Genomic DNA, 26,793 nt, shown 5'->3' on the forward strand with positions numbered 1-26,793 from the left:
ACTAAAACACAAAAAAAAAAAAAAAATGAACGAAATGAAACCACCGAAAAGAAACCACCGAAACAAGCTAGACCACCAAAACGATCAAAATGAAACCGCCGAAACAACCGAAACGGCCAAAAGAGTGGCATAGACAACAAGATAAAATCACCGAAACAAGCAAAACCTTTACCATTATTGAAAGCTAACCGTAAACAGGCTAACCAGAGTGTTAGTTAGGCTGACCAGAGTGCTATTCAGGCTATAAACCGGAGAGCACCTTCCATGTCTTCCACTCCGGTTGGCCACTCCAGTTAGCCTAAATAGCACTCCAGTTAGCCTCAATAGCACTTCGGTTAGCCTGAATAACGCTCAGGTTAGCCTGTTTACGGTTAGCTTTCGCTAATGGTAATGGGTTTTAGTGATTTTGTTTCATTTCGCTTGTTTCAACCCTTTCCGGCGTTTGGTTTTGGTTGTTTCGGTGGTTTCGCTAATTTTGTTTCGGTCTTTTCGGTGGTTTCATTTCGTTGTTTTGTGTTTTAGTACCTGCCATCAATTTATACCCTCTCCCCATTCTACACTTTGATTTTTTTTCGAATATTAGGGGTGGTCCACAGGGGTGGTGGGGGTGGTGGTCCATGGACCGGGTCCACAGGGGTGGTCCATGGACCCGGGTCCATGTTTTGTATACGTCCGTTGTTGTTTAAGTCAGACTTACAGTTAAATATATTTTAGTTCAGTTGCACTGTTTCACAGCATTACGGTTCTTAATAAGAGCTGTAAACTTCAAGAACTAACTATACTTTGAAGCCAAAAAAAAATATATTTGAAATCACATTTCTAAGTCTTTCTGGTAAATAATTATTGAAATAATATCATTCTCTTTTAAGAAGTATTTTTTTCAGCGTTTCCTAGCTTCTCTAGCATAATGAACCGGGACACAAATGATCGTTTAAGCAGTTTGTTCAAGGCACATAGTTTACGGGCATTCTTTAAAGTCGTCACGCAATCTTTTCACCCCAGCGATGGAGTGGTGGATTGCGTGTCAAGCGCAAAGAAGCCAGTAGCGAAATAAACACACACACACACAGCGTTTTCGATAATTTTGCCTGTGACAAAAGTGCACTCGATCAAGTCTGTGCATATTAAATCAAACTACAAACGGAATGTCACCTTTCACAACACCAACTCTACATGTACGCAACTTTTCTTTTCAGCAACATCAATTGTCTCTCTGAAAATTATCACTCTATCGCGTAAATTTCACATTATTGCCTCTGAGAAGTCTGAATAATAATAAAAAATCTATCTTCGATTATTTTGTCTTCATGTTTGCTCAACGGGTCTGTTTGCAAACGCGACTCGTCCCGGTAATCACAATATTACATCCACGAGTCCACGTGAACAGCAGCTGAGACGTATCAAGAAAATCACGTGCACATCATATGCATCTCATGTGAGAGGAGACATGTCGTCTTCCCGGTGGTACTCAAAGTGTTGGTGATACCTGGCCAGGATTTTCTGAAGAGAACGCAGCTCTACCCACCACTGGTCTTGGGGAACGCGATGTCTATCGATCGAGAAAAAAAATTGTCAAGAGGTCAAAAAAACTTTTTAAATAATGTGTTTCCACTCAAATGAAAGCAACTGAGCAGTGCTTTCACGTGAAACTGTTTGTTATGCTGTACGAGGTGGTTCTAACTTTTAAGTCTGTTGATGAGACCCTAGTGTGTGACCATTCACACGAAAGCTGTTGAGCAGTACTTGCATGTGGTGCTGTTTATTATGTTTTCCAAGGTGGTTCTCATTGTTTAAAATCTTACCGAGTGACTCATCAAACATAAGCTAATTAGGATTAACTCCTTGAAAAATTTATCTGTAACAAGTTAACCCTATCCAGACATGGGGCAGGGGAGTGCCCGAGCTGACTTTGAACGCTAATAACTTTTTTCAAAGATTCAACCAAACGCTGCCAAACTTTTCGAGTTTATCTAAAAATTATGTAGGCGTAATTTGGTAGGATAGGTTGTTGTGTCAGGAACTTGACGTACTGTAATCATGGCAACGGCATTTTGACAGGTTTGTTTTCCCAGATTTGTAATTTTCTTGTTTCCATTAATGGAAAATAACTTAAATGCAACTATGTTCACATTTTTACGGGTTTTAAGCACAGCTTTATTGATTTTGGGTACTTTGAAGCAATTTTGGGTGGTTTCTGACTTTTGGAAAAAATTTGAAATCCAAGATGGCGGCTGTTCTGACATTATGATGTAATTGTCACGTGATGTGACATCATCATCCAACGTGACGTAAACCAAACGGTAGATTTTTGGACATCCTATATATCCTTTTAGTTTCATTGTGATTGCATAAATATTTTGGAAGTTTTGGAGGGGGGACAGAATCTCTCCCCTCTCCCCCCACCGGTCATAGAAGATCCAAAAAAGCCAGGTCTGAGTAGGGTTAAAATTTGTCTTACAACTAGCCAATTTTTTTAAAAACTTACTTAAAGTCTGTGACGAGTTTCAATTCTTGAACGGGCGTAAAAGGGTTGTCTGCCTTCTTGATGCCCAGCAGACAAGCCGTGCCTGGAGATGAGGTTTCAACATTCCCTGAAAAAGAAATAAAATGTATCACACTCGGATAGCAAGTTACAAAAAAAAAAATAAAAATAACCTGAACCAGCGGAATTTGTCGTCTGTGAAGAATAGATATTCTTGTAAGTTTTCTTTTTGGGAAATTATCGGCCACTCTGTTACCTTCGTCAGTAATATTCTGGCCAATCTTTTCCGTGAGCCAGTTTACAGCCAGTGTTGCTTGTCTGGTGGCTTGGATTCGATCAAATGGTGAAGGAGATCCTCCCTGGTATTAAAGTGCACACAGTAGAAAAAATTAAAAATTATGATCATGAAAGCAATAAACATCTTGATGAACAGATTTTAAAGGTTACATCCGACGTGAAATGAATATATTTTTTTTATTAAATATTGAAGCAAAGTACACAATTTTATCCCAAAAAGAGTAAAAGAATAAACATTCAAGGATTAGTTCAAGAAAATATCTGTACCATGCCCCACTTGCACGTTTCTGGCGCAAAGCTCCTCCGTGCGAACCAACGATTTTATGGGCATAATTTATCCTTGTGAACAAGAATTTCCACACCACAAATATTGGAATATACTTTAATATTGAGGAAGCTCCCGCAGCATGGTCCAGGAGAAAACCCCTCGTGTGTATAGGCCTTTTCTGATTTGGGGGAATTTCGCCTCGATTTCTTGTATCGCGAGTTATAACTGCCTCAGTGACTAAGAGATAATAGGCCTTATCACGGTTTTCGACTCCATCTTGACGAGTAGGCAAAGCGGGTAGAAATTACAGTGTTTGTATGGGAATCCGACGACAGACATCTTTTACAAAAATTGAATTCTGGATAACTTATGAATTGTAAAGTTAAGATACTAGGCAAAAGTTTTTATTCCCCGGGTTTGAAGGATGTAGCGGGGCTAAAAAGCATTCAGTTACGTTTTTAATTCCCCATACATTTGTCTGTATTTTTCTGCAGATTTACGTGAACTCTGGGTCGGTGAGTTGACGCGGTTCGCGTGAAAAAAATAAAGTCAAATGTATGGGAAATTAAAAACGTAACTGAATGCTTTCTAGCCCCGCTACATCCTTCAAACTTGGTGAATTAAAACTTTTGCCTAGTATCTTAACTTTACAATTCATAAATTGTCCAGGATTCATTCTTGGTAAAAGATATTTGCCGTCGGATTCCCATACAAACACTGTAATTTCTACCCGCTTTGCCTACTCGTCAAGATGGCGTCGAAAACCGTGATAAGGCCTATTTGATACAATAAGTTGATCTCAAATCTCACCTGTTGTACATGGCCTAACACGTTAGTCCTGACTGTAAAAAGTCCCTTTCCTTCTTCCTTATACAGGGCCGCAATGAATTCAGTGGAGTAATTTTCACTACACTTTTCGTTTCTGTTCAACAAGGACAAAAAAACACAGTGGAACAAAGTCATTTATCTCCTGTTTTGTTTGTTTGTTATTTGTCTGTTTGTTCCGTTTTTGCCTGATTCGATCGAATGAAAGACGGAATCCATCAGAAAATCTGGTAATATCAATTTTAGTTGGAAAAAATCGAGTATCACAATAATTTTAATCGGAGGTAACATTACACCAAAGTACTATCCAAGAGAAACGAAAATTGGTTCGAGAAATTGGGATTCTACAGTTATTAAATGAACATTACTAATGTTTCGAACATATATAAAAGATGGATGTATCATATGGTTGCTCGTGGGTCAATGTCAAAACCGGAATTATATTTGTTTATTTTGTGTCAGCTAAACTGTGTACCAGTTACTCTACGAAGGTGTGTAGTCTAGATTGCTTAAAGGCTGGTTCTCATATGATCACCCCGATCGTTTCTTTCGCATCGATCGTTTGCAAACACTGAGACGATCGTAGGCGGTCGAAGCTATTGGAAGCGATGGGGCGTTCTCATATGATCGTCCAGATTGCCTGGTATGAGCGAAGACCTACGAAATACAATCATTTTAGCCCTTGATCCAGCACAATGGCAGCCTTCAATGAAAGAGCAAACTCGTGGCTTCCTATCTTCTCAGTTATTGCAGTATTACAACGAAGAAGGAAAAGAGAAGCTAGAAGGATAGAACACGGGCGATCCAAGCGATCGTGATCGCCCCAAACGCCGCAGACGTTAGCGAATATAATCATAATAATAATAATAATAATAATAATAATAATAATAATAATAATAATAATAATAATAATAATAAAGATTTATATAGCGCCATATCCATGGCTCATGGCGCTTTACAATAAAAATGTTATTAAAATGTGAAATTTACTTAAAAAATTTACATCAGTGATAAAAGGAAAAAATAACAAATAAAATAGCTAAGCTGTAAAAATGGAAATAAAAACTAAGAATCATTAAAACCTTTAAATGAAAAACTAACTCATTAACTAACTAACTTAACTAATTAACTGAGTGACTAACTAACTGTCTGACTAAACTATCTTATTTGTTTAACTGACTAACTAAAAGTCTAATAATAAAATTTGTTAAAAAGGTATGTCTTTATACAAGTCTTAAAATCTGATAGCGAGCCGCTCTCTCTTATATAGTTCGGGAGAGAGTTCCATAGGCTAGGTGCTACAAAAGAGCTTACTAACTTCACAGATGGTATTTTTAGTAAGTTTTTAGACGAGGATCGTAAACTCCTGGTTGGTGTATAGGGCTCTAGCATCTCAGTAATATAAATAGGGGCCTGGCCGTTAAGCGCTTTGTAGGTTAAAAGAAGTATCTTGTAGTTAATGCGCTGATTTATTGGGAGCCAGTGAAACTGCCTTAGGACGGGCTTGATATGATCGTATTTCTTTGTGCGAGTAATAACGCGAGCCGCAGCATTCTGGACATTTTGTAGCCGATCTATCAAAAATTTAGGTAGTCCATTTAATAGCGAGTTGGTCGGCGTTATCTAGCTTGGATGTGATGAAGGCGTGTACCAACTTTTCAGTGTCTGCTAGAGATAGACAGTCTCTTATCTTGCTTATGTTTCTAAGGTGGAAAAAACAGGCCTTGCAGGTACTGGTAACATGCTTTTCTAGTGACATGTGCTCGTCGAAGATAACTCCAATGTTCCTTGCAGAAGGAGATGGCTCGATCTGTTCACCAGAAACATCGACGTACTCTATTAATGGGTGTGGACGGTGTCGTGCGCTCAAAATCAAAAGCTCTGTCTTTTCTCTGTTTAGTTTAGATCATCTGTATAATGTTCTCATAAAATCGCCCCGATCGCAAAAAACCCCTTTGAAGGGACAGAGGCGATAGAAACGATCGGAGAAATTATATAAGAACCAGGCTTTAGCAGAGGTTGCCATAGGGCATATGTTTGTTTACAGTTTTGTAACTTTTAGTTTAAGAAGAGTGAACGAGTAATCGTACCTTACGATTAGTCCCCTCCGTACCGAGCCTTTCATTTTGTTTATTAAATGCTCGATGTTCGTCTGTTAAAAAAAGAAGGCAAAATATTACATAAAGAACTACATACTACATTTTGGAAAGTCTGAGCTACAGGCTAATGCTCAGCAGCAATAGATTTCTAAACTGTTGGCTCCAGAAGTCTCGCTCTCGTTCGAAGACCGAGCGCGTTCGCAAATGAATTGTCAGAAATTTCGGTAAGCGCCCCTTTGAAATTGTTGTTGTGTCAACTTGAAAGATTTCAAAAACCAGACATTCCAGCAAGAATTTTAAATCGAGATGTTATTGAGGGGCTTACAAATAAGGAAAAAGATTGGCCGAGCTGTTACTTCGGTCAAAACGAAATGATAGTACGTTTAAAACAAGGGATCAGTTGCAAATTTCACAATTCACTCAGTACCTACCTTCAAATGCTCAAGCGTTAGTTTTTCCTCAAAGACATAAGCAGCATCGGCGCCTCCAGCTAGGGCGCTCATTGTTGCTAGGTAACCGCAGTACCCGCCCATACACTCCACAACAAACACTCGTCTAGTCGCACTGCTGGCTGACTGCTTGATACGATCACAATTCTGTGGGAACAGCAAAAAAAATGTACAGGTTACTACCATTTGCGTTCATCCATGATTGAAGTGTGACGAATTTAGCGCATAGTTTTACTCTTAAAACATTAACGATTTTATCTGAAAACGTGTTACTTCGGGTAAATGAATCAAGCTTTTAAAATCTTGCTCTAAAACGACTCCTGGAAAACTTCCAAAAAATTGTCAACTTTTCTCCTCTCCATTGTAATAATATTTTCCGAGCAGACTTTCATCGAAGAAAGCGGGCAAATCTTGAAATTATTGATAGTTCATGAAGGAAACATGATCGTATGGCGCCAGAAAGTTGTCAATTTCGCGACCTCACCGCAAACGTTTCATTGGTCAAAAGTGACACAAGTGTAACAGACAAAACCGTCGAGATTTTTAAAGTAAAACTCAGCGCTAAATTGGTCACGCTTTATGGATGAACGTAAATGGTAGTCAAACTGAATTGCGACCCATGTTCCAAATAAAGCTTGCTATAGTGGCCATAGTCAATCATGTTTGGGACTTGCATTTTATCACCATTTCAAATTGACGCTCTCTGCAGAGCTTTGTACTGTTGAACCTCGATATTTGGAACCCCCAAGGGAAACAAAAAATACATATACTTTGAAATAGCGCGCGGGAGTTCGAAATAGCCAATAGTAAATGACGAAAGGGCAAATCTAAGGAAAATGGTTTTAAGCTAAAAATAACGGGGAATTTCGAAATAACCGAGTTCGAATTAGCTTGGTCTAGCGTAGTTAGCCCATAGAAAATCCGAACCCTTTTTTTTTTTCATTATTCTAGGCCAACAAGGTGAACATCTTTTTTTCATTTTTATTTATTCTCGCAACAATACAATACAAACAAAGAAAAAGGAAATTGTAAAAGGGTAAATTAACGAATAAAATGAAAACAAACTATGCTTAGCAACTTTCCTGCGTTTGAAACTGGCTACGCTTTTTAGTTGCTTCGAATTCCTTTCTCTTTTTCGTTTCCTTTCCTTTCCTTTCCTTTCCTTTCCTTTCCTTTCCTTTCGTTTCGTTTCGTTTCTTTCTTTCGTTTCGTTTCGTTTCGTTTCGTTTCGTTTCGTTTCTTCGTTTCTTCGTTTCGTTTCGTTTCGTTTCTTTCGTTCGTTTCGTTTCGTTTCGTTTCTTCGTTCGTTCGTTTCGTTTCGTTCGTTCGTTTCGTTTCGTTTCGTTTCGTTTCGTTTCGTTTCGTTTCGTTTCGTTTCGTTTCGTTTCGTTTCGTTTCGTTTCGTTTCGTTTCGTTTCGTTTCGTTTCGTTTCGTTTCGTTTCGTTTCGTTTCGTTTCGTTTCGTTTCGTTTCGTTTCGTTTCGTTTCGTTTCGTTTCGTTTCGTTTCGTTTCGTTTCGTTTCGTTTCGTTTCGTTTCGTTTCGTTTCGTTTGTTTCGTTTGTTTCGTTTCGTTTGTTTCGTTTGTTTGTTTCTTTCGTTTGTTTCTTGTTTGTTTCTTGTTGTTTCGTTTGTTTCGTTTCGTTTGTTTCGTTTCGTTTCGTTTCGTTTCTTTCTTTGTTTCGTTTGTTTCGTTTGTTTCTTTCGTTTCGTTTCTTTCTTTCGTTTTTTCGTTTCTTTCGTTTCGTTTCTTTCTTTCGTTTCGTTTCTTTCGTTTCGTTTCGTTTCGTTTCGTTTCGTTTCGTTTCTTTCGTTTCGTTTCGTTTCGTTTCGTTTCGTTTCGTTTCGTTTCGTTTCGTTTCGTTTCGTTCGTTTCGTTTCGTTTCGTTTCGTTTCGTTTCTCGTTCGTTTCGTTTCGTTTCGTTTCGTTTCGTTTCGTTTCGTTTCGTTTCGTTTCGTTTCGTTTCGTTTCGTTTCGTTTCGTTTCGTTTCGTTTCGTTTCGTTTCGTTTCGTTTCGTTTCGTTTCGTTGGAGGGGGAACAAACGGACTAAAACCAAAGACACTCATTGCCATGCGCGGGGCACTGGAGAAAAACGCGGGAAAAACGTGCGCCAGGCAAGTCACTCTAGTTCCTGATTGGCTCAACAATTTTGACTTGTTTCTTTTAGCCAACCACTTTGCTCAGTAAATGCCAGACAACAAAAAAAAATCGATTAAAGATTAAAGTATGCTAAGCCTGTTTCTAGATGCTGATTGTAGCGGGCTTAAAAAACTGCTCTTACCTCAGTAATGACATTAAGAGCCGTATCAGTACCCAGACTGAGGTCTGTACCAGGCACATTGTTACTGATTGTGGCGGGAATTATCACCATGGGAATACGGAATGCAGAGAACTCGTCACGTGCTTCGGCAAGTTGTAAAACAGCATGGTAAGCCTTGAGGGGAAAAAAAAGCAAACGTGAGGTAAAGGTAATGTTTTGAGAAATGAATGTTTTAAGGCTGGTTTACACAGCCTGATTTGTTCCAAGCAAATTTACACGCCGCAATTCGTCGGCCGTCTTTTCTTTGCCTTTTAAAAGGAGAAAATTCCCCCGTTTTAAAAGGGGGGACACCCAAAAAAATTTTAAATAAAATTTCAAATACGCACTCATTTTCTTATCAAATCTGGGACAAATCGGGCCGACAAAATCGTAACGTGTAAACCGCCCAAGTTTAGAAAGGAAAATTGCTTCTCCGATCTTGGCATCCCATGGTTGCCAAATACATCAATTTTGAAAAATTCCCTGTTTTTTTCCTGATAAATATAAAATTTCACTGTCCAAAAAAATACAACATTTCAGATATAGTAGCGACCCCGCTTCCAAATAATAATAAATAAAAATAGACTAGACTAGTCTAGTCTAGTCTAGTCTAGTCTAGTCTACACCACAACCACGCCACACTAAAATAAATAAAACATTGCTTACATTACAATGACCTGAAATGTTTCTTCCAACCGTGAATTCAATCTTCCCTGACTCAAAATAAAATTCCCTGACTTTTCCTTGACCATTTCCTGACTTGTGCCAACCCTGATTGTGACTGAAGGACTAAATCACATAATTTTATTGGCGTAAAAATCACAGCGAGTGGTACACTGCAGTCATATCTTACCTCAAAACCCCCAATGACAAGCAGCCCTTGGATGTTATGCTTGGAAAACTGCTTAGCAACTTTCTGTAAGTCTTTGTCAGGCAACGTCCTGAGAAGCCAAATGTAAACAATAAATGGCTCATGCTTAGCGTGCGTATATCGAGTCACCATTCAATAAATTCGCGCAAGATGCCCTAATATCGCCTGAAAGTCATTGTTATCCGTCATCGGTATATGCTGCGATACACGTATTTTGCCAAGATTCATTTGAAGTCTTGCAAAGCGCTGCCTAAACACATGGTTTTTTTCTTCTTTTTTATCTGTAAAATACGTTTCGTTGACATTGCCCAATAATGAACAATTATCCTGCTCAATCTTGCAGGATCTTGCGTATCAGACGATATTCCGTGCGATTTCACAGGTTAATTGTTAAATAAATCCAGGTTGCTCAACAGGAACTAGATATGGCCAGCACGCAAAACTGCAAGCCACGTTTCTGCTGGGAGCTAAGGACAAAATTCTAAGAGATAAGATGTGATCTTATGAAAAAGGTACATTCAACACATAATTATAACATTAACCTTGTGGTGCCCAACTTGGATCCACCCATGCCGGCCCAGCCATCCACATGTAGCCAACCCAGCACTTCAACCTGTTGAAAAGATGGAGACAAGTAATTAGCTGGTCATAGTCCGGCTCAGTAAGGTTTCAATTCAGTGTTATATGGGGGAGAAGCAAAAACATGCCTAAGCTCTAGTTTTGAACTACACAGTACTCATGTATTTGATCAGCTTGGGCTCTGAATTTACACACTGCGATCCGTCCAGCCGATTTGTACAGGTGTAAAGGGGTTATGCGTGACGCGTAATTTGAGCAAAAAATAGCGCGTGACATGGGAAAACAGCTCAAATCTTGCCGTGATCCATGAATTGCCAGTCAAGCATGAAACGTGACCTGCTTATCTTAAAGACCGTAATCCACAAATTCCTGCCAAAAACGTTTGTCAAAACCAAAAAAAAAAAACATTGGCCTACTCATAATCATTTTTTGGAAGTAAACCAAAATTGACAAACGACACGAATTATGACGCTAAAGATTGACCGTGTTGAATTTCCATGACCTTCCGTGACTTTCCATGACTTTTCCATAAGTTTTCCATGATCTAAATTTGACCATTTTTCTTGATTTCGGGTACGTTTTTACCTTTTTCTTCACAAAAAACCTACCGTCCTACCGACAGTAAATTATTTATTTTGTACAGTCAATACCATTTTCCATGACTTTTCATGACCCACACATTTCCATGACTTTCACGCCTGGAAAATGAAATTTTAAAATTCCATGACTTTCCAGATTTTCCATGTCCCGTACGAACCCTGCAAGTGAACTGCCCATAATGAAGAGATGTCCGTATTGTAGCAGTGTTCGTAAGGTAAGGTTCGACTGTACATTTTTCTCAAAGAATCTGCAAGGTGCATATAAACTGATTACCCTGTCATCCAAGAGACCGTCGATACCATCTCTGATGCCCAATACTGAGTGTCCCTGATAGAGTGAAAAGCGGACAGCGGAGCGTACAGCAGTGCTCATACCTCCAGCGGGGGCACCAATGTTGATGACTGCCAAGGTGTAACCAGACTAGAGAAGACACAACAGAAAAATCGCTCAGAAGCAAGAACGTTAACTGCTATAAGAAGTCAGCGTTGCTGAGTGGTTTAGGTCCCGGGTTCAAACTGTCCACCCTGCCACTAGCTGGATTTGTTCTCGGTTGTTCCGGATCCTTGGTCACGCTTTGTATATAGCCAACTGGTCTGCCTTCTGAGCACTTCAACTACGTTATGTTCATTTAAAATGTTTGTTTTCTCTGTTTCAGTGGCATGCCTGTTAACCAGCTATTTCGATGAGGTATGAACTTAAACACATGACCACTATAAACAGAGGTGACAAAGATGCTTTTTAAAAGCTATTATAGTGAATCATTTACGAGCAAGCTGTATGTAGCAGGGACAAAATCAACAGACAAATGTTGCAGCAAAACATTCACTGGAAAGTATAAGCTCACACGTGCTGCCACATCACTGCCAATTTCTCTTTTGTGTACACACGCTGTGATTTTGTCCCCTGAGTACATCTCACAGAGACATGTCCTGGCCAAATGTCCCTTAAACGTATGGACGAAAGAAAGAGAGAAAGCCTTAAGAAAAAAAAAGGGAGAAAGAAGGGGAGGGAGCGAGTGAGGGAGCAAGTTAAAAATGTTATACAGAGGCTTTGAAAATTTTAATAATTTCAATACGAAACTTAAAGGAGCTATGCCACAGAATTTTAAGTCATTTTTCTAATTACTTTTACATTAAAGGTAACCTCAAAATAATAGTTTTCTAATGCAGAAAAACACCAACAGAGTAATAAAAACCCAAAAATAAACTGAACAAGAATGGTTTCGAGTGACAGAGAATACGACCGAGCATGGACAAAAACTTGGAAAACTGAGCAAATTTTTTTCAAGTTAAGTTGTCCGTGACATAGCTACTCTAAACGATGATCAATCACTCATAAAACATTTTTCTAGCTTTCCAACAGTTTATAAGGGTGGTAATTCATACTTCGCATGAGCCGGACACATCACAATGGCTAGATGCTGGGGGTTCTACGTTTTTCAGAACTTTGAAGATCTCAATGTTACTCTTGAAGGTTCTGAAACAAATAAAAAAAACACGAATCAACTTAAGCAACTATTCAACTGTAGCCTAATAGAAAATAATTATTGAGAAATTGTAAATGGTTATTACAGGTACCTTCCTCTTAGCTTGACTACTTCATTAAAGTCTTTTGCCTTGGTTGCATCTTTTACTTTAATGGTCTGCAGTATAACACATAGATTTCATGTATGAACAAACTTGAAAGGTATGTAGGTACAATCATTGACAAAAGCCGTTGGCCCACCGCCCCCATTCCCCCGTTTCAATGTTGGGTAGCACAATGTGCCGAAACTACCAGTGCGTTTCAGTTTGAGAGCAAAAGTAAGCAGCAAATGAAGGCATTATTTTTTTTGCATGCTGTGCAATATTGCAAAGGGGGAGAGGGGAAATTACTTAACGTTTTCATGTTCCAAGTACGAAAAACAGCAACTGCGCCAAGGTTTTGTCAATGATTGTAGGTAGGTAGGTAGGTAGGTAGGTAGGTAGGTAGGTAGGAGGTAGGTAGGTAGGTAGGGGGGGGGGTAGGTAGGTAGGTAGGTAGGTAGGTAGGTAGGTAGGTAGGTAGGTAGGTAGGTAGGTAGGTAGGTAGGTAAGTAGGTAGGTATGTAGTTAGGTAGGCAAAGTCTGCATACCGAAAATGATCTAGTAAACGCCCACTCTCAAATAAACGCCTTGTATCCAATAAACGCCTCCCCTGAAGTGTAAAGTTTGTATTAGACGCCCCCCTCGTATAAACGCCCCATGTCTAATAGACGCCCACCCGCCAAGAATCACCTAAAAAACCAAGGAAATTCTCCATGAAATAAAATAAAGCAATAAAGTTAGTTTCTTGCTTGACTCGGACATGTATCGAAGAGGCCAACAACGCCAACATGTTTCACCCTGATGACGGGAAGAAAGACGAACAGAATGACATCTCTAGGCTTTACATTGCGCAAAGATAGTCTCCTACTCTCAAACTCTGTTTTGTATCTACTCCGCAGCAAATTAAAACACGTATCCTATTTGATTGCCGACATTGTTACACTTAAAGTTAATAAACGCCTCTCGAGCTAATTAACGCCTCATATCTATTTTTAAAACGCCTCCCATAGGACCCCTTAAATTTAAAAAGATGCCCCGGGCATTTATTAGTTCATTTGCGGTTGAGCCTAGTGGCCCATCAGGCTGGACAGGCCTCTTGTTATCCCGTTTTCTGTAGCATGAAACAACTAGAAGTATCTCTACTCCTTCCTGGATGGGAAGCCAGTCCATCACAGCCTGGGTAACCCCAAGCAGTTACAAATCCGTCAATACCCATTTATACACCTGGGTGGAGAGGCACTGTGAGAGTAAAGTGTCTTGCCCAAGAACACAACCCAGTGACCCCGGCCAGGGCCGAACCTGGACTGCCGACGGGAGTACAGCACGCTAACCATTAGGCCTTGGAACGCATCTCCCATGAACACATGACAAGACACTTACCCGGTATTTTAAGAATATAAAGTTGAAGTTAGATCGACTTTTCACTTGGATCAATACAAATTAAATAAAGTTCAATTTAAGTTGGATCAATTATAGTTGAAGTTCGATCTCTTTTCACACATTTTGCCGGTCTGCAATACTTGAATAACTTGATTTGACATCTTAGTGATGGTACAAACAAACATGAACATGTACCTTTTCCACACATTCCATTAATGGCCTCTTTGTGATCTTGTTGCCGTCTAGGCAGATAACACACGGGGCAGTGTCAGATTTGGCATCCAGAACAGCAAGGGCAGCCTCGGCACCCATACGACAGGACTTGAAATAAAATGGTCATTACAAATTAAATAATTACATAGAGAAAGTGAATGAAAACTATAAAGAACAATCATAAGTTTACTTCTTCAATTGATGATCAGACACCCAAAAAGGTTGAAACGTGTAACTCCCTTTGATTCATATTGTACATTCAAAGTGTTTGCACATTCATTTCTATTAATTAATATAATTACCATATTTGTCAAATCACAAGAAACATTAACCATGCGCAGACAATTTAATTGCAATAGCTGGCAGGATTAAATTCATAGCGTGCGCTAGCTCATGCTCGATGGCCTAATCTTGTTTTTGAATAAAGTTAAATTTGCTTAAATTCTTGTACATGTATTATGAAATACTATTTCGTCATCATTAAGTATAAATGTAGTCTGGAGAACTTCACTTGGATACACTAAATGAATTTACTTAGTTTAATTCTGACAGAAATTAACAGTGCTTAGATTGGAATTCAAATAACTCACCACAAAACTGAAAATGTTGTACATGTAGTTTCATGTGCCATTACATGTATAAAGCATTTGCGCACAAAGTCTTCATGTTTCCAAATATAGTATTTGGCAAAATGTAGCTGAATATTCAAACGTTGGGAACACGCTTTACATGTTTCAACCATGAGTTTCTGCTTCAATGTAACCGTATGACTTTTGGTAGAATGTCACAATTTATAGTGATCACATGTATTTGATCACATACCATTGCTGACTATGTTATATAATAATATTATAGCTACATAGCATTGGATGCCTTACTCACCAGGATCCTGTCAAATGCTGATGGGGCTCCACCCCTCTGAACATGTCCAAGAATGGTGACTCGAGTATCATGTTCAAGCCTTGTTTTGATAAGCTGCAAAGAACAAACAGACAAAGTAACAAACAATACAAATTTTAATAACCAAAATATAATTATGTATCCAATCACCAGAGTTACAATTAACATTCATTCATGTTTCGCCTGTAAATTAAGCAAGTACAATAATCAGCACATTTCCCATTTAACGTTAACACTAAAATTTAATGTCACCTTAAAGTTTATGAAACTAACCTGTACTCCGGACAAAATAATTGTAAAAGTTTTGACACCCTCAACTTTTCACAAAAGATGTTATCTGACTAAAATTTCCCAACTATTTATGACTTCAACAACAATGACTGACTGGTTTCCCTTGCAAGGAAATGAGATAGAAATCAATACAGAAAACTCCACTATCTCACCTCCTTTATGTGTTCGGACGTAACAGGGTTTCCAGCAACATCTTGAGCCCCTTCAGCAACAATGATAATGCACAGACGGCGGCCACAATTCCTGACCTAAAGTGTGGAAGAAATAATAATCACAATGCTAAAAATATAAATTACAGTGCGACGCGCCTTACCGTGGCCACCCAACAAACTTTTGTACAAGTTTCATCTTGTGATATTTTACGTTTCCACTGCGTTTTGTTGATAAATACGATGTAACAAGTATCTATTTGATCATATTCAACTTTGCAGGGAGGTGTGTTCGTCAAACAAATAATAATATTACGAGAGCACACTTGTAAAAAGTTTAATTGTTAGGTGCGTTGCACCGTAACAATTGCGTGAGACAGGTGATAGAACAAAATAAATTGCCTTTGACAAGTTGCAGATTGTACAAAGAATGAAGATCTATACAAACAGCATTGGCTTTCAAGTGTTATTTTGAGTGTGCTCCTCCTTTTAGAACCTAAAAACCTGACAATGAATAGTACTTGCTATGCAATTTTAAAGTTATAGGGAGAATCCAACATTGGTAAAATTCGAGGGCCCCCAATAAGGTTTGAATCATATCCCGCCATCCCGGCTAATATTTTCCCTCAATTCTGTTATCCCGAAAGTTTTAATCAGCTTATCCCGATCCCGACCATTTACTGTCTTTTAATCCCTTGCCTCAACGACAAATTTTAAAAGCATTTTCAGTGGGTTTACAATGTATATATATCCCTCCCAGCACTGGTCTTCAGAAGTCTTTGGTCATCGACAATAATTAGCTTACTTTCTTTCTGTGTAACTGACACGTGGAAAACAGGGGTAACTAGTGTAAGTCATGATAAACTCTATGTGCAGCTTTTTGCGATGTTCATAAAGATCACAACTCAATATTATTTCTATACATTCAAGTACATTTTTCTTGTCACCAAACTTTCCTATCATTCTTAGTTTCTTTAAAAGTGACATTTCCCAAATCCCTACTCATAAAATCATTAACATGTCCAACTGGTTATTTTAATCCCCAATCTCGCTCCCTTTTCCATCTGAAATCACGGATCTCGGCATTCCTTCAAATAAGCCAAATCCTGGATCCCGAAAAATCTATTTGGGACCCTAAAATTTATGTAAAAAGAAGTCACATATAATAGACAAATTGTGACAAAACAATGGCGCTTAACCTCCCACTTGTTAAGGACGCTCCTGTTAAAGGAGCTCAGTCATGGACAACTCATTTTGAAAAAAAAAAAACTGGCAAGTTTTTTCAATTCAATCTGTCAGTCACAATCCGTCTTAATCTCCATCAGATGAAACCATCCATGGTTATTTTCGGGTTTTGATTACTCCTTTGTTGTTTTCCTACATAACAAAACTATTATTTTGAGGTTTCCTTCAATTTGGAAGTAATCAGAAAAATGACTTTTAAAAAATATCGTGACAATGCTGATCATGTCTCTTTACCAAACTGTGTATTTGCAACCTGTTAAACTATGCAGGATTAATAGTTATCATCACTGACCCACCTTTTTCAAATGTTTGCACATTTTGTCTTCCCAGCCTTCTTGGACCGGCCACTCAGGAATAAAAACCTACAACAGTGAACAGTAATATAATAATAATTAATTAAAAAAAATTAGTAAGTAACAAATTATAAAAAATCTACACTCTAGCCTAAATAAAAAACCCAAAAAACAAAACCACCCAACCTAATTTCCCTTTGCCCTTTACAGTCATCTCTTAAAAGGGTTGTAGAGTAAAATGCATCCCCTCTCCAATTCCTAAACCCCACAACAGTTTTAAAGGGACTTTGTCATGAGCATTTCAAAGATTTTTGGTCTAAACTGCTCTGAAATTAATAGTTTGGCAACTTAACCATAAAAAACATTATCTTTGAACATTTAAAGGAATATATATAACCTTAATTTGTGGATAGAAATCAAGCTCGGAATATTGATATTTCGAAGACGCACAGAAACAATTTGAAAACGTTTGCCTCACATTTTCAAATTGCAATCTGTTTCCATCCGAGCCATCCGCAGACAAAGATGCTTGTTTACAGTTTCAGTGCTTAAATAACAGCGACACAAATACAAATTTTGGCTTTTTAAAAATCAATTAACATCCATGACATAGTCTCTTAATTTGTATTATCATGATAGTGCATGTAGCTGTTAGTAATCACATTGAAACAATACACTTACATAGTCAGCCCCAGCTCCTAAGCCAGCAACCAGAGCTAGATAGCTGTGGAAATTAATTTAAGATGCCATGTAATTTCAACCACAATTTACAAACTCAAAACATGTACATTTACAATGTATGTGCACCCATAAAATTTTGTGCAATTATAACTCACAATACATCAAGAATGGATTTCAAAAACTCCAAACATTAAATCATGGCAAGTATTTTATGGGGGAAATAAACATTAATTGATCTGATCTGACTGATAGATCAATAGGCTTCTTGCGATATATTAAAATTCAGCCTGGTAGCGAGGCCTAGAGGACACAAACAAAAGAAATTTTTCAAGCACGTTTATTCATTTCTTTTGTTTGTGTCCTCTAGGCCTCACTACCAAGCTGAATTAAAATATGTCGAAAGAAGCCTATTGATCGTTCGATGGATTCCAAAATGTTTATTTCCCAACCACCTGGATTCTTTGGACTGCTAGATTTCTCCTGCTTCCTGGATTTCCACAGCCTTCAACAGCTTCCCCTGACAAAATTTTCCAGCACACCATCCCCTGGGGGTTAGAGTGATGTGGAAAGGGTCCAGTGCCTGGAATAGCCCCCAGGGGGGTACTTGGGATTTTAAGTGACAGGGATGATCGAATGGGGGCAAAAAGCAAGACCCAAAAAAATCTGTGGACCAAAAATCAACCCCCAAAATACCAATGCCGAATTTTTGACCCATTAATTTTTTTTTTCAGAAAGGGGGAATGATCTGAAGATATAACACAAAGAAAAACACTACAAACATGTTAAGTGTTTGTACTTTATTTGCAGGACTATGTGGCTAAGGCACTACCACGAATCTTGAGATTGTTTTTAATACCAAAAAATAGCTTCTTAAATCAAGCCACCCTCCAAAAAATTACCAAATTTTCCTACCCCAAAAAATCCCGAAATTGAAAATTTCAAACCCAGAAAAACCCTTTATTCCCCCCCCCCCCCCCCCCCCGGGAATAGTCCAATGAGAAGCATGCATGCATACACATTGTATTGTAGGACTGGTGATAAATGTTCTAAAGGATATCTGAAGCTGTTCCAGTGAAAAAAATCCTTCTTTACACATTAAATACAATTAATTTAATAGCTATAGCTCATAAGAATTTAATAATCAAACAATCAAGCATACCCGCAGTGTCTTCCCATCACTTCTAGAACAAAGGTTCTCTGGTGGCTACAAAATGAATTTGAACAATTTCAGATAATTAATAATACAAGTGCATATTAATTATAATTTAAATGCATTAAAGGGACTATGTTACGGATTTCAAAAGATTTTTGAACAACCCAAATTTATGTTTGTGTCGTAGGAAACCTAAAAATAATGGTTTATTAATTTTTATTACCAATTGCTATTTTGGAGCACTAAAACTGTTTAAAGGCGCGTTTGGCTGCGGATGGCTCGGATGGAAATGGAATGCAATTTGAAAATGTTAGCCAACGTTTTCAAATTGTTTCCGCGCGCCTTCAAAAAAAATCGATATTAAATTTTATAGTCGAAGTTTGATTTCTATCCCCAAACAAGAACTGCAAGCAGTTTATAATCGTGCGGGTAATGTTTGACCACCTGACCTCTTTCAGTGCTTTGGCTTAAAGGCACGGCGCCGCGCAGTAAAATCTTTAGAAAAGCAGTCACTTGAGAAACACACAAGTCGTGTTTGCGTTATAGTTTTAGTCACGGAGTGAACGTGACATGAATTTCCTTTACCACGTCATCTTTTGCTTTTTAAAACCACATGCCTAGCCGAAAAAATGCCTGCTTACGCATGCAAATATTTATTTTGTTCCGAATGTTCAATAAAATAAACCCAAACCAGTTCATTTAAAGAAAGCCAAATCATGCCAAAATAAAGAGTCTACTCTAAGAGTTTACTCTTACAGACTAAGACCATCCCATTGTGTTTCTCCGTTAAGCGTCTTCCGACAAGCTTTTGGTAATTCCCCTGGCGCGATGACGTGTATCCCGTGTTTTGACACATTCTTGCTGAGCTTGCAACTTAATATTATGTTTCGATAACGTTTCAATTCTCAAAATACCGTAAACTCAAAACAAAAATTGGGATATCCAGAAAATAAGTTGTTGTTTAATTTGCAATATTTAACACGTTCCAGGTAAATTGTACGACTTGTACTCGCTCCGAGCCAAACGCTTGTGTAACACAACAATAAATATTTCACATAAACAGAGCGCAGAGTATTCAAACAGAAAATAGGTGAATGATTATTTATAGCTACAAGCGAGAGATCGCGTGACATGGGTCTGACGTAGTGGTAGTGTTAAATAGCTTGGACATGTCCAAGCGGTCTTTGTTTTCGCAATGTGATTATGTTCAGCCCTCTCTTCTTGTAAAATATGGAATGAAACAAAATTATACATTTCAGAGAGCAGAGTGTTCATGTTAAACGCGAGTGATCGGCTGATCGCTATTAAATATTAAATCTTGTGTGACCGTGACAGAAGAGCCGGCTGGGCCGCGTGGGTCTGGATTGATTCACCGACAAAAAAAAAAATTCCGTGCAGATTATGAATCGGGCCCAGGCCCCGCCCGATTAATAAAGGTTACATCTTCCGTTAAATGTTCAAAGACAATGTTTTTTATGGGTAATGTTGCCTACCACTTATTTCAGAACAGTTTAGACCAAAAAATTTGCGAAATCCCTGTGACATAGTCCCTTTAAATCACAGTGCCTCTTCCAGAGGCTCACACAGCATTCTCAGGTGAACGAATAACTTGACTGTGCACTTCAACACATAAACCTGTTAGGCAATGCTGAACATCAAAAACTGTGCAGCAAAATTTAATGAGCTGTTGTGCAATTTTAAGGATTGGGGATCTGCTGCTAAAATGCAACACTATGAGAACCCTGCTCACAGAAGTACATTGTACACCTTTTTGTGTGCGTAATCATGACAGAATTTCAAACTGTCTTTCATTATTAGCAGATAATGATTAATAATATATTATGTGTGACAGGCATACAGTAATATTGAAGGGCTTGGTGCAAAAAGGGTGGAAGTGATTTGGGCTTAAGAAGAAAATTGACAAAACGACTCAACATTTTGCATGTGCTTTTGTTTACGTATGTGAAACATTGAACTGTATTTATATCTCCTGGTTTTTGTTTTGTTTTCAAGAAATAACATATGCAAAAAGCTTAGTTTTTTTAAGTTGGCGTTTTTATAAGTTTCCTGCTACTTAAGATGCCGACTGAAAAAACCTAGGTTTCTGCATATGTGCTTTCTCGAAAACGGAGCAAAAGCTGGCGAAAATAAATTCATTACTGAACAATGTTTCACTTAATATGTAAACAAACCCGCACAGGAATTTTGGAGTTGTTTTGGCAATGATCATTTTTAGCCCAAATCACTTCCGCCCTTTTTGCACTGAGCCCTAATAATTTTTATTGATCAATTTGATTGAGCTTAATTATTTTACACGTCGAAACATCTTACTAACTAAGCCACACAGGTACAAACCTGGATGCTGTTGTTGTGATTGCATCCACTGCCTCAAAGATTCTATGAAGTGCAGTATCTGCTCCAATCGTCATATCAGTGCCACAGAAATCATTATCAATCGAGCCAACCTGGGAAACACAAAGTCATGTATGTTCACTTGTGGTTTAAATTTACCAGTATTTTTGGTTGAAAATTTTTCAAACCACTTTGATTTTATTTCAGATTATACTAATGAATATGAGGCACTGAAAAATAAAAATTATTCTGGTTTGACAAATTTGCAAACCAATGATAACTTTAAGCCACAACATGTAAACTGCACGATATACATTTTTAAATTTTAAAGTTTTTCAATTGTAAGTTGTAAGTTGTAGTAAGTATTGTGGTCATGTTTTGTTTGAGACGTGACAGAGCTATTTCGAGTTAACTCTCTGACTACACCAGGACACTCAATTAGAGCAATTTTGATAACATATTAAATTATTATTTATTAACTGTACATGTATATAGTAAAAACTTAACTATTTAATAATTTAAGCAACTTAGTTAAAGGGATTGTGTCACGGCTGAGTAAAGTTTATTTTATTTTGGTTTTGCCGAAAACTCGCCATGAAACTTACTGTTTTGATAAGAAAATCACTTCTCTGGATTGAAATGACAAAACCATAGCTTCATTGCAACTAAATTTGTCTCCTGGGCGGTATAGTATTAAGTTTCAAGGAAACGAGATTAACTTTAATTTGAAAACTGTTCAACCGGGCAACAACATTTTGAAAATCCATATTTCAATCAGCTGTTTAATTTTATCTCTGGTTTAAAATTTTTCAAACCAGTTTTAATTTTTATTTTCTATTGTCTCATATTCAAATCATAATCTGAAACAAAGGGAAATAAAAATCAAACTGGTTTGAAAAATTTTAAGCCAGAGATAAAATTAAGCCACAACATATACCTTCTTTAATTTGTATTTGCTGTGTTATTGAAATGTTCCTTCACTGTTTAAAGAATATTTTTAAATTTGTATTTCACCGAATTTGATGGTCATTTCTCATGGCTAAATTTAGCTAAAATCTGTGACACAGTCCCTAAAACTATAAACTCACTGTAATACTTAGTAAAGCAGAAGGGTCTCACCATTCCAACAATGTTGAGAGAATTATTTTCCTTTGCCATTTTCTCTGAAATGGCACCTGGAAAAAGAAAGTAAACATTAAAAAATGTAATTAACATGTAATGCTTGTGCATGTGGCAGACTGAACCAGTTTTTAGTGATGTGTTTTCCTGACCTTATGTTTGTTTGTGCATATAAGTTACAAATTATATTGTTCTATAAATGGAGCAGTTTTCAATTGAGTGTCGTAAAACCAAAACCAAAGTAATTACTCTGGCCAATCACAAAGGACACATACAATCCAGTAAACCAATCAAAACTCGAAGCAAATACATGTAGCTAGCACGAAGCGCGGGAAAACGTGCGCGAGCGAGTCACGATTGGTTTTGGTTTTACTTCTGATTGGCTGAGAAAGTGGCGCGAGATTTTTAAGCCAATCACTAAGCGTAGTAATGCAAAACCAAAGCAAACGCAATTTATTTTCGACACTCAAGTGAAAACCGCTCTATTCCACAAGTTGTTGAGTTACTTGATTGAGGGAGGCACGGCAGGCATGGTTAGTGCACTGGACTCTGGATCGAGTGGTTGGGTCTGAGTCCTGGTTGGGGCACTGCTTTGTGTTAGGCAAGACACATGAAATCTATGGCCAAGCCCAAGTGGGGGCACGGTGTCCTACTGCTTAGCATGCTCGACTCCAGATTGCCGAGCAGTTGGGGTACAAAGCGTGGCTAGGATAATTGTGTTGTGTTCTTTGGCAAAACACCCTCATGCATAGTGTCTCTCTCCACCCAGGTGTATAAAATGTGTGCCGGCAAATTTAATGCTGGGCTGCAATGCCCTAGCATTCCAGCCAGGTGGGAGTAGAAATACTCATTACAGCTTCTGGGAAAAGCTCTGGCCTAATAGGCCACTAGACTCGAATGCAGACTTTACTTTTACCTGGAGTTACTTAATTTGATTTCATTATTTTGTTATCATTACACTTTTTTGGCAAAACAACAATAACAGCAACAATCTTGAATGCATAACTAACCAGTTTTTACAAGTTCTTCCAGTAGTTCCTGCCATTCCTGCCTGAAAAGATTAGCTCCTGTTAAGCTTCCATCGCCACCAATAACAATCTAAACAGCAGGAATCAAACAGAGCATGCATATAAATGTGCTTATTTGAGAGACAGTTACATGTATTTTTAGTAACCTTCCTTGCCACTATTGACCATACATGTACGTATGTATATAATTACATGTGTATTTAAATACATTGTCTAGTGTGTTCACATTCTATGCTGTTTTGTCACATTACCACATATTATTAGTGATGTGTTGTTTGCACAATAAATTTTTATTATTATAATAATGAATTTAACACATTAACCTACCAGGTTAGTGATTCCTAGAGTCACCATGTTCTTGGCAGCTGTTAGACGTCCTTCACGACATCTGAAATCCTGACATCTTGCACTTCCAATCACTGTCCCCCCCTGAAATTCAGAGTTTATTTCACGTCATTTACAAGCACTGCAAAGCCCTCCCATCAACACACCTAAATACAAATTTGTATCGCACTAAAAAGTCCAGTGTATCATTTGAACAAAAATCCCAAGATTAATATTGCACTTGTCTAACATGCACGGGCTACCGATTAGGCAAGCACAGAAGAGGACAGCCAAAGAGACACAGTGAAAGGGCAATAAGGAGAGAGTATCTTAAATTTAGGACATGGAGGGAGGCAGACTGGTCTGCAGTCAGCGACAGGGTGGCTTAGGAGAGAAGGGCGATTGATGATGATGATGATGGTGATGACGATGACGATGATGATGATGATGACGACAGTGAGGATGACGATGGTAATGATTTTTTTAATTACGACACAAAGATATTTGTATATGACAGAAACTTACGCTACCAACGTTACATGATGATGACAACGATGATGATGATCAAAATGCCCAGAGAGTGACAAGGCTCCCTAACTTCAAGTGCCCCTGTTTATCTTTAACTAAGTAAGAAAAACTTAATTTTAATTTTACTGTTTGTAAGGAAATTTCAGTCCGATGGTACCTGTTCAATGATTCCAGACATTTCTTCCCACTTTGCTTCTTTAATGTTATCACCACCATCCACCAAGCCCTGGTAGCCCTGATAAAAAGAAGAACAGTAATGCGATTGGAACAGGTTATTCCGGCTCTGGCCGGCACTGTTACTTAACATGCTGATTACAAGTTACTGTACCCGGTATTTAAACACAATAAGCAACATGCACTTACAACTCACAAGCAGAACACTGTAAAATACAAATACCAACCCTGAAAACAAGCTCTCCCCCCCCCCCCCCGCTTCTCGTAAATAATAAATTTTATTCTTCATAGCATACTCAGCCTCAGCCAATAATTGCTAAATAATTGAAATCAACCTACCTCCCAAACAGTGAATACTCTGGCCCCGGCGTAAAGTCCCATTCGCACCACTGCTCTGATGGCTGCATTCATCCCTAAAAAAGGATATCTTCAATTAAATTATATATTTATATTATAATACCTCACAAATTTAATGCTTGTGACTCAAGTGGATTCAAATAGCTTGTGATGCTACGCCATGTAAGGGGTGGGTGTACAGTACTGCTCAGATCAGTCACGTTTCTCGCGAGAAGAGAGTCTTGTCTCGCGAGGCGAGATTCTCGTCTCGGGAGACGAGAGTCTTGTGTGCGAGAGGGTGGTACAGTAAGTTTCTTTTGAGCAGTACACAGGTACAAGGGTTGAAGGCCTTTTGAGGCAAACAATTTGCCCTTACTTGCACATCACCATGATCACTTATACCTGAGTACCACCCCCCAGATACCTTATTTTACACTGCTGCTATATTGCCCTTCCTTCATTAAAATTTTATTATTTGCTAATCTCCAATTTTAATTAATAATTGTGGTTTTTAATAAAAATGGCTGTTTTCAAAAAAGTGAGAAAAATGGCAGCCATTGCAAAATGAAAAGGTTGTCACTTCTACAATTAGCGAACAGAACGTACTAATTGTGTTGTTACAATTAAATTAGTTATCCTTCAAATGTAACATTAAACAGCTGAGCAGCCAAATAAGATGACAAGGGGAACAGCGCTACGAGGAATCCTCGCGAAAAAAATTGTCTGAACCGCTTTTTGTATAAGCATTAGATTTTCTTGCAGCGACAAAAACCAGAAGTAAAATTCCCAAACGAAGAAGCTCCATCCTTAAATTTTGCAACCCACACAAATGTAAACACTGTCAGATTTTAAATTGTGCATATTATATTCTTGCAAGAAAAATATTAGCTCGAACAATATTTTATTTCGCGAGCTCTAAAAACACTATTTAACTACAATTACATATACGATTGAGCTGTACAAACCCTGTGCATCTCCACCGCTTGTTAAAACAGCAATACACTGCCCGAATCCGTCGACATTCACCAAAGTTGACGGGGAGCGACCAAATTTAGAAAATGTGGCCTCCCTCTTCGCATCTGGCTCGTCTGTGCGAAAATCGAATACATCGTCTTCAGCTTTGCGCTTCAGAGCCATCTTTTGAGCACCAGAGGCAAAGATCAGTTGCCTTAGCTTCCTGGTGAGCTCAGTTAAAAGGTATAAAATTACTTGAGACATTTTCTAGCTAATGTTTACAGTAAATTTGACTCAAATCATGCGCCTTTGCATGCCTTTTCTGACGGCCTGGAAACTCAAAAAGCCCGCGGTTATAACTGACCAGCGGAACTTTCCTCTTCCGAAGATTTTACCGAAGATTCTCCCGAAGATTTACGATGTCCACCGACATTAACCGAAGATATATAGCAGGTGTTTCCGACGTTCTTTTGGCGCAAATTAGCTTGAAAACAAATTTAAAATCAGCTGTAATTTCTACCAGCTATTTTAGCGTTGGATTAAAAGTCGATCGTAGGGCATGTAAGCTTTTTGAGCCTTTTGTTTTAGGAGAGATGTTTGCTGAGAGATTGATGATCTTAATTTGCCTGGCATGTGTTTGATCAAAAAAATCGTCGAAGAAAAGCGTCTCTGTTTGAATTTTCGGCAGCAAAATAGCCGAAATAACGACATCAAGATGGCTTCTAAAGCTAATAGAATTCACAGTGAGGTACGAAATGCTTCAGAGAAAAAACAACAAAAAACTCAAGGGAACATATTTTTACCTACCTTTTCTCTTAACTTCCGCCATCACTCGTCCGCGTGGCATGGTTTAATAAAATCTTGTAAAATCTGTTCGATCACTGAACGGCCCTTCAATAGCGGAAGAGGCAACGCAGTTGGGGTGAAGTGATTCAATGTATAAAATCTCGGGCTTCAGAAATAAGCCAAATAATGTTGACAACTGATTCTAAATGACATGAATTTTTTGCAAAAGCATCTTTTCGTCACAATATTTAAGTGCTGTGCAAATTTGTACGCTTTTAAATAAAAGGTGGCAAAAAAAATCCGAGCGAAAAGCAAACAAAAAAGGCTCGTTCTTGATTTAAAATAATTGTCCTTTGATAAAAAAACGCTCGTTAAAATATTGGCTTATGCATCGAATTTAAATTTGATCCCTTAAATACACTTCAATGTTAGCATACGAGTTAAAATATTCCAAGGCAATGTGAATTTATAATAAGTTATTAAATCTGTCAGTTATTAGATTAACAAAAAGTGTCATCTTAAATCAGGGCATAATTTTTATCTTATTTTTTAT

At 38.1% G+C, this 26,793-nt stretch overlaps 1 protein-coding gene across 2 annotated transcripts; it reads right to left on the reverse strand.

The window, feature by feature from the left end:
* Window positions 1-26,521, reverse strand: LOC144664658 (ATP-dependent 6-phosphofructokinase, muscle type-like). Of its 2 annotated transcripts, XM_078525833.1 has the most exons (26): window positions 26,262-26,521; window positions 25,466-25,588; window positions 24,504-24,577; window positions 24,148-24,225; window positions 23,466-23,567; window positions 23,121-23,208; window positions 22,111-22,166; window positions 20,995-21,104; window positions 18,646-18,690; window positions 17,487-17,529; window positions 16,809-16,874; window positions 15,271-15,366; window positions 14,810-14,902; window positions 13,910-14,035; window positions 12,347-12,411; window positions 12,155-12,245; window positions 11,043-11,189; window positions 10,133-10,203; window positions 9,573-9,660; window positions 8,702-8,854; window positions 6,403-6,567; window positions 5,963-6,024; window positions 3,858-3,969; window positions 2,739-2,841; window positions 2,486-2,591; window positions 1-1,549 (listed from the first exon to the last, which is right to left on the reverse strand). In XM_078525833.1, the coding sequence occupies exons 1-26, from the start codon at window positions 26,299-26,301 to the stop codon at window positions 1,432-1,434; spliced, it is 2,421 nt and encodes an 806-aa protein (XP_078381959.1). In that variant the 5' UTR covers window positions 26,302-26,521; the 3' UTR covers window positions 1-1,431. The 2 variants fall into 2 exon arrangements, with proteins under 2 accessions (XP_078381959.1, XP_078381958.1); XM_078525832.1 differs by lacking the exon at window positions 26,262-26,521 and having other exon boundaries at window positions 25,466-25,924.
* Between the last annotated feature and the right edge of the window lie 272 nt (window positions 26,522-26,793).

Source organism: Oculina patagonica, chromosome 9 (genome assembly GCF_052425735.1).
Source record: "Oculina patagonica isolate OP01 chromosome 9, crgOcupat, whole genome shotgun sequence".
In the NCBI taxonomy this organism is placed as follows: domain Eukaryota; kingdom Metazoa; phylum Cnidaria; class Anthozoa; order Scleractinia; family Oculinidae; genus Oculina; species Oculina patagonica.

Coding starts and splice junctions, on each gene's coding strand:
- LOC144664658 (XM_078525832.1), bottom strand. CDS start 25,718: ATGTCTCAAGTAATTTTATACCTTTTAACTGAGCTCACCAGGAAGCTA. Junction 24,226..24,503: donor GAGTATTCACTGTTTGGGAG/GTAGGTTGATTT, acceptor TCTTTTTATCAG/GGCTACCAGGGCTTGGTGGA. Junction 9,661..10,132: donor TCCAAGTTGGGCACCACAAG/GTTAATGTTATA, acceptor TTGGCTTCTCAG/GACGTTGCCTGACAAAGACT.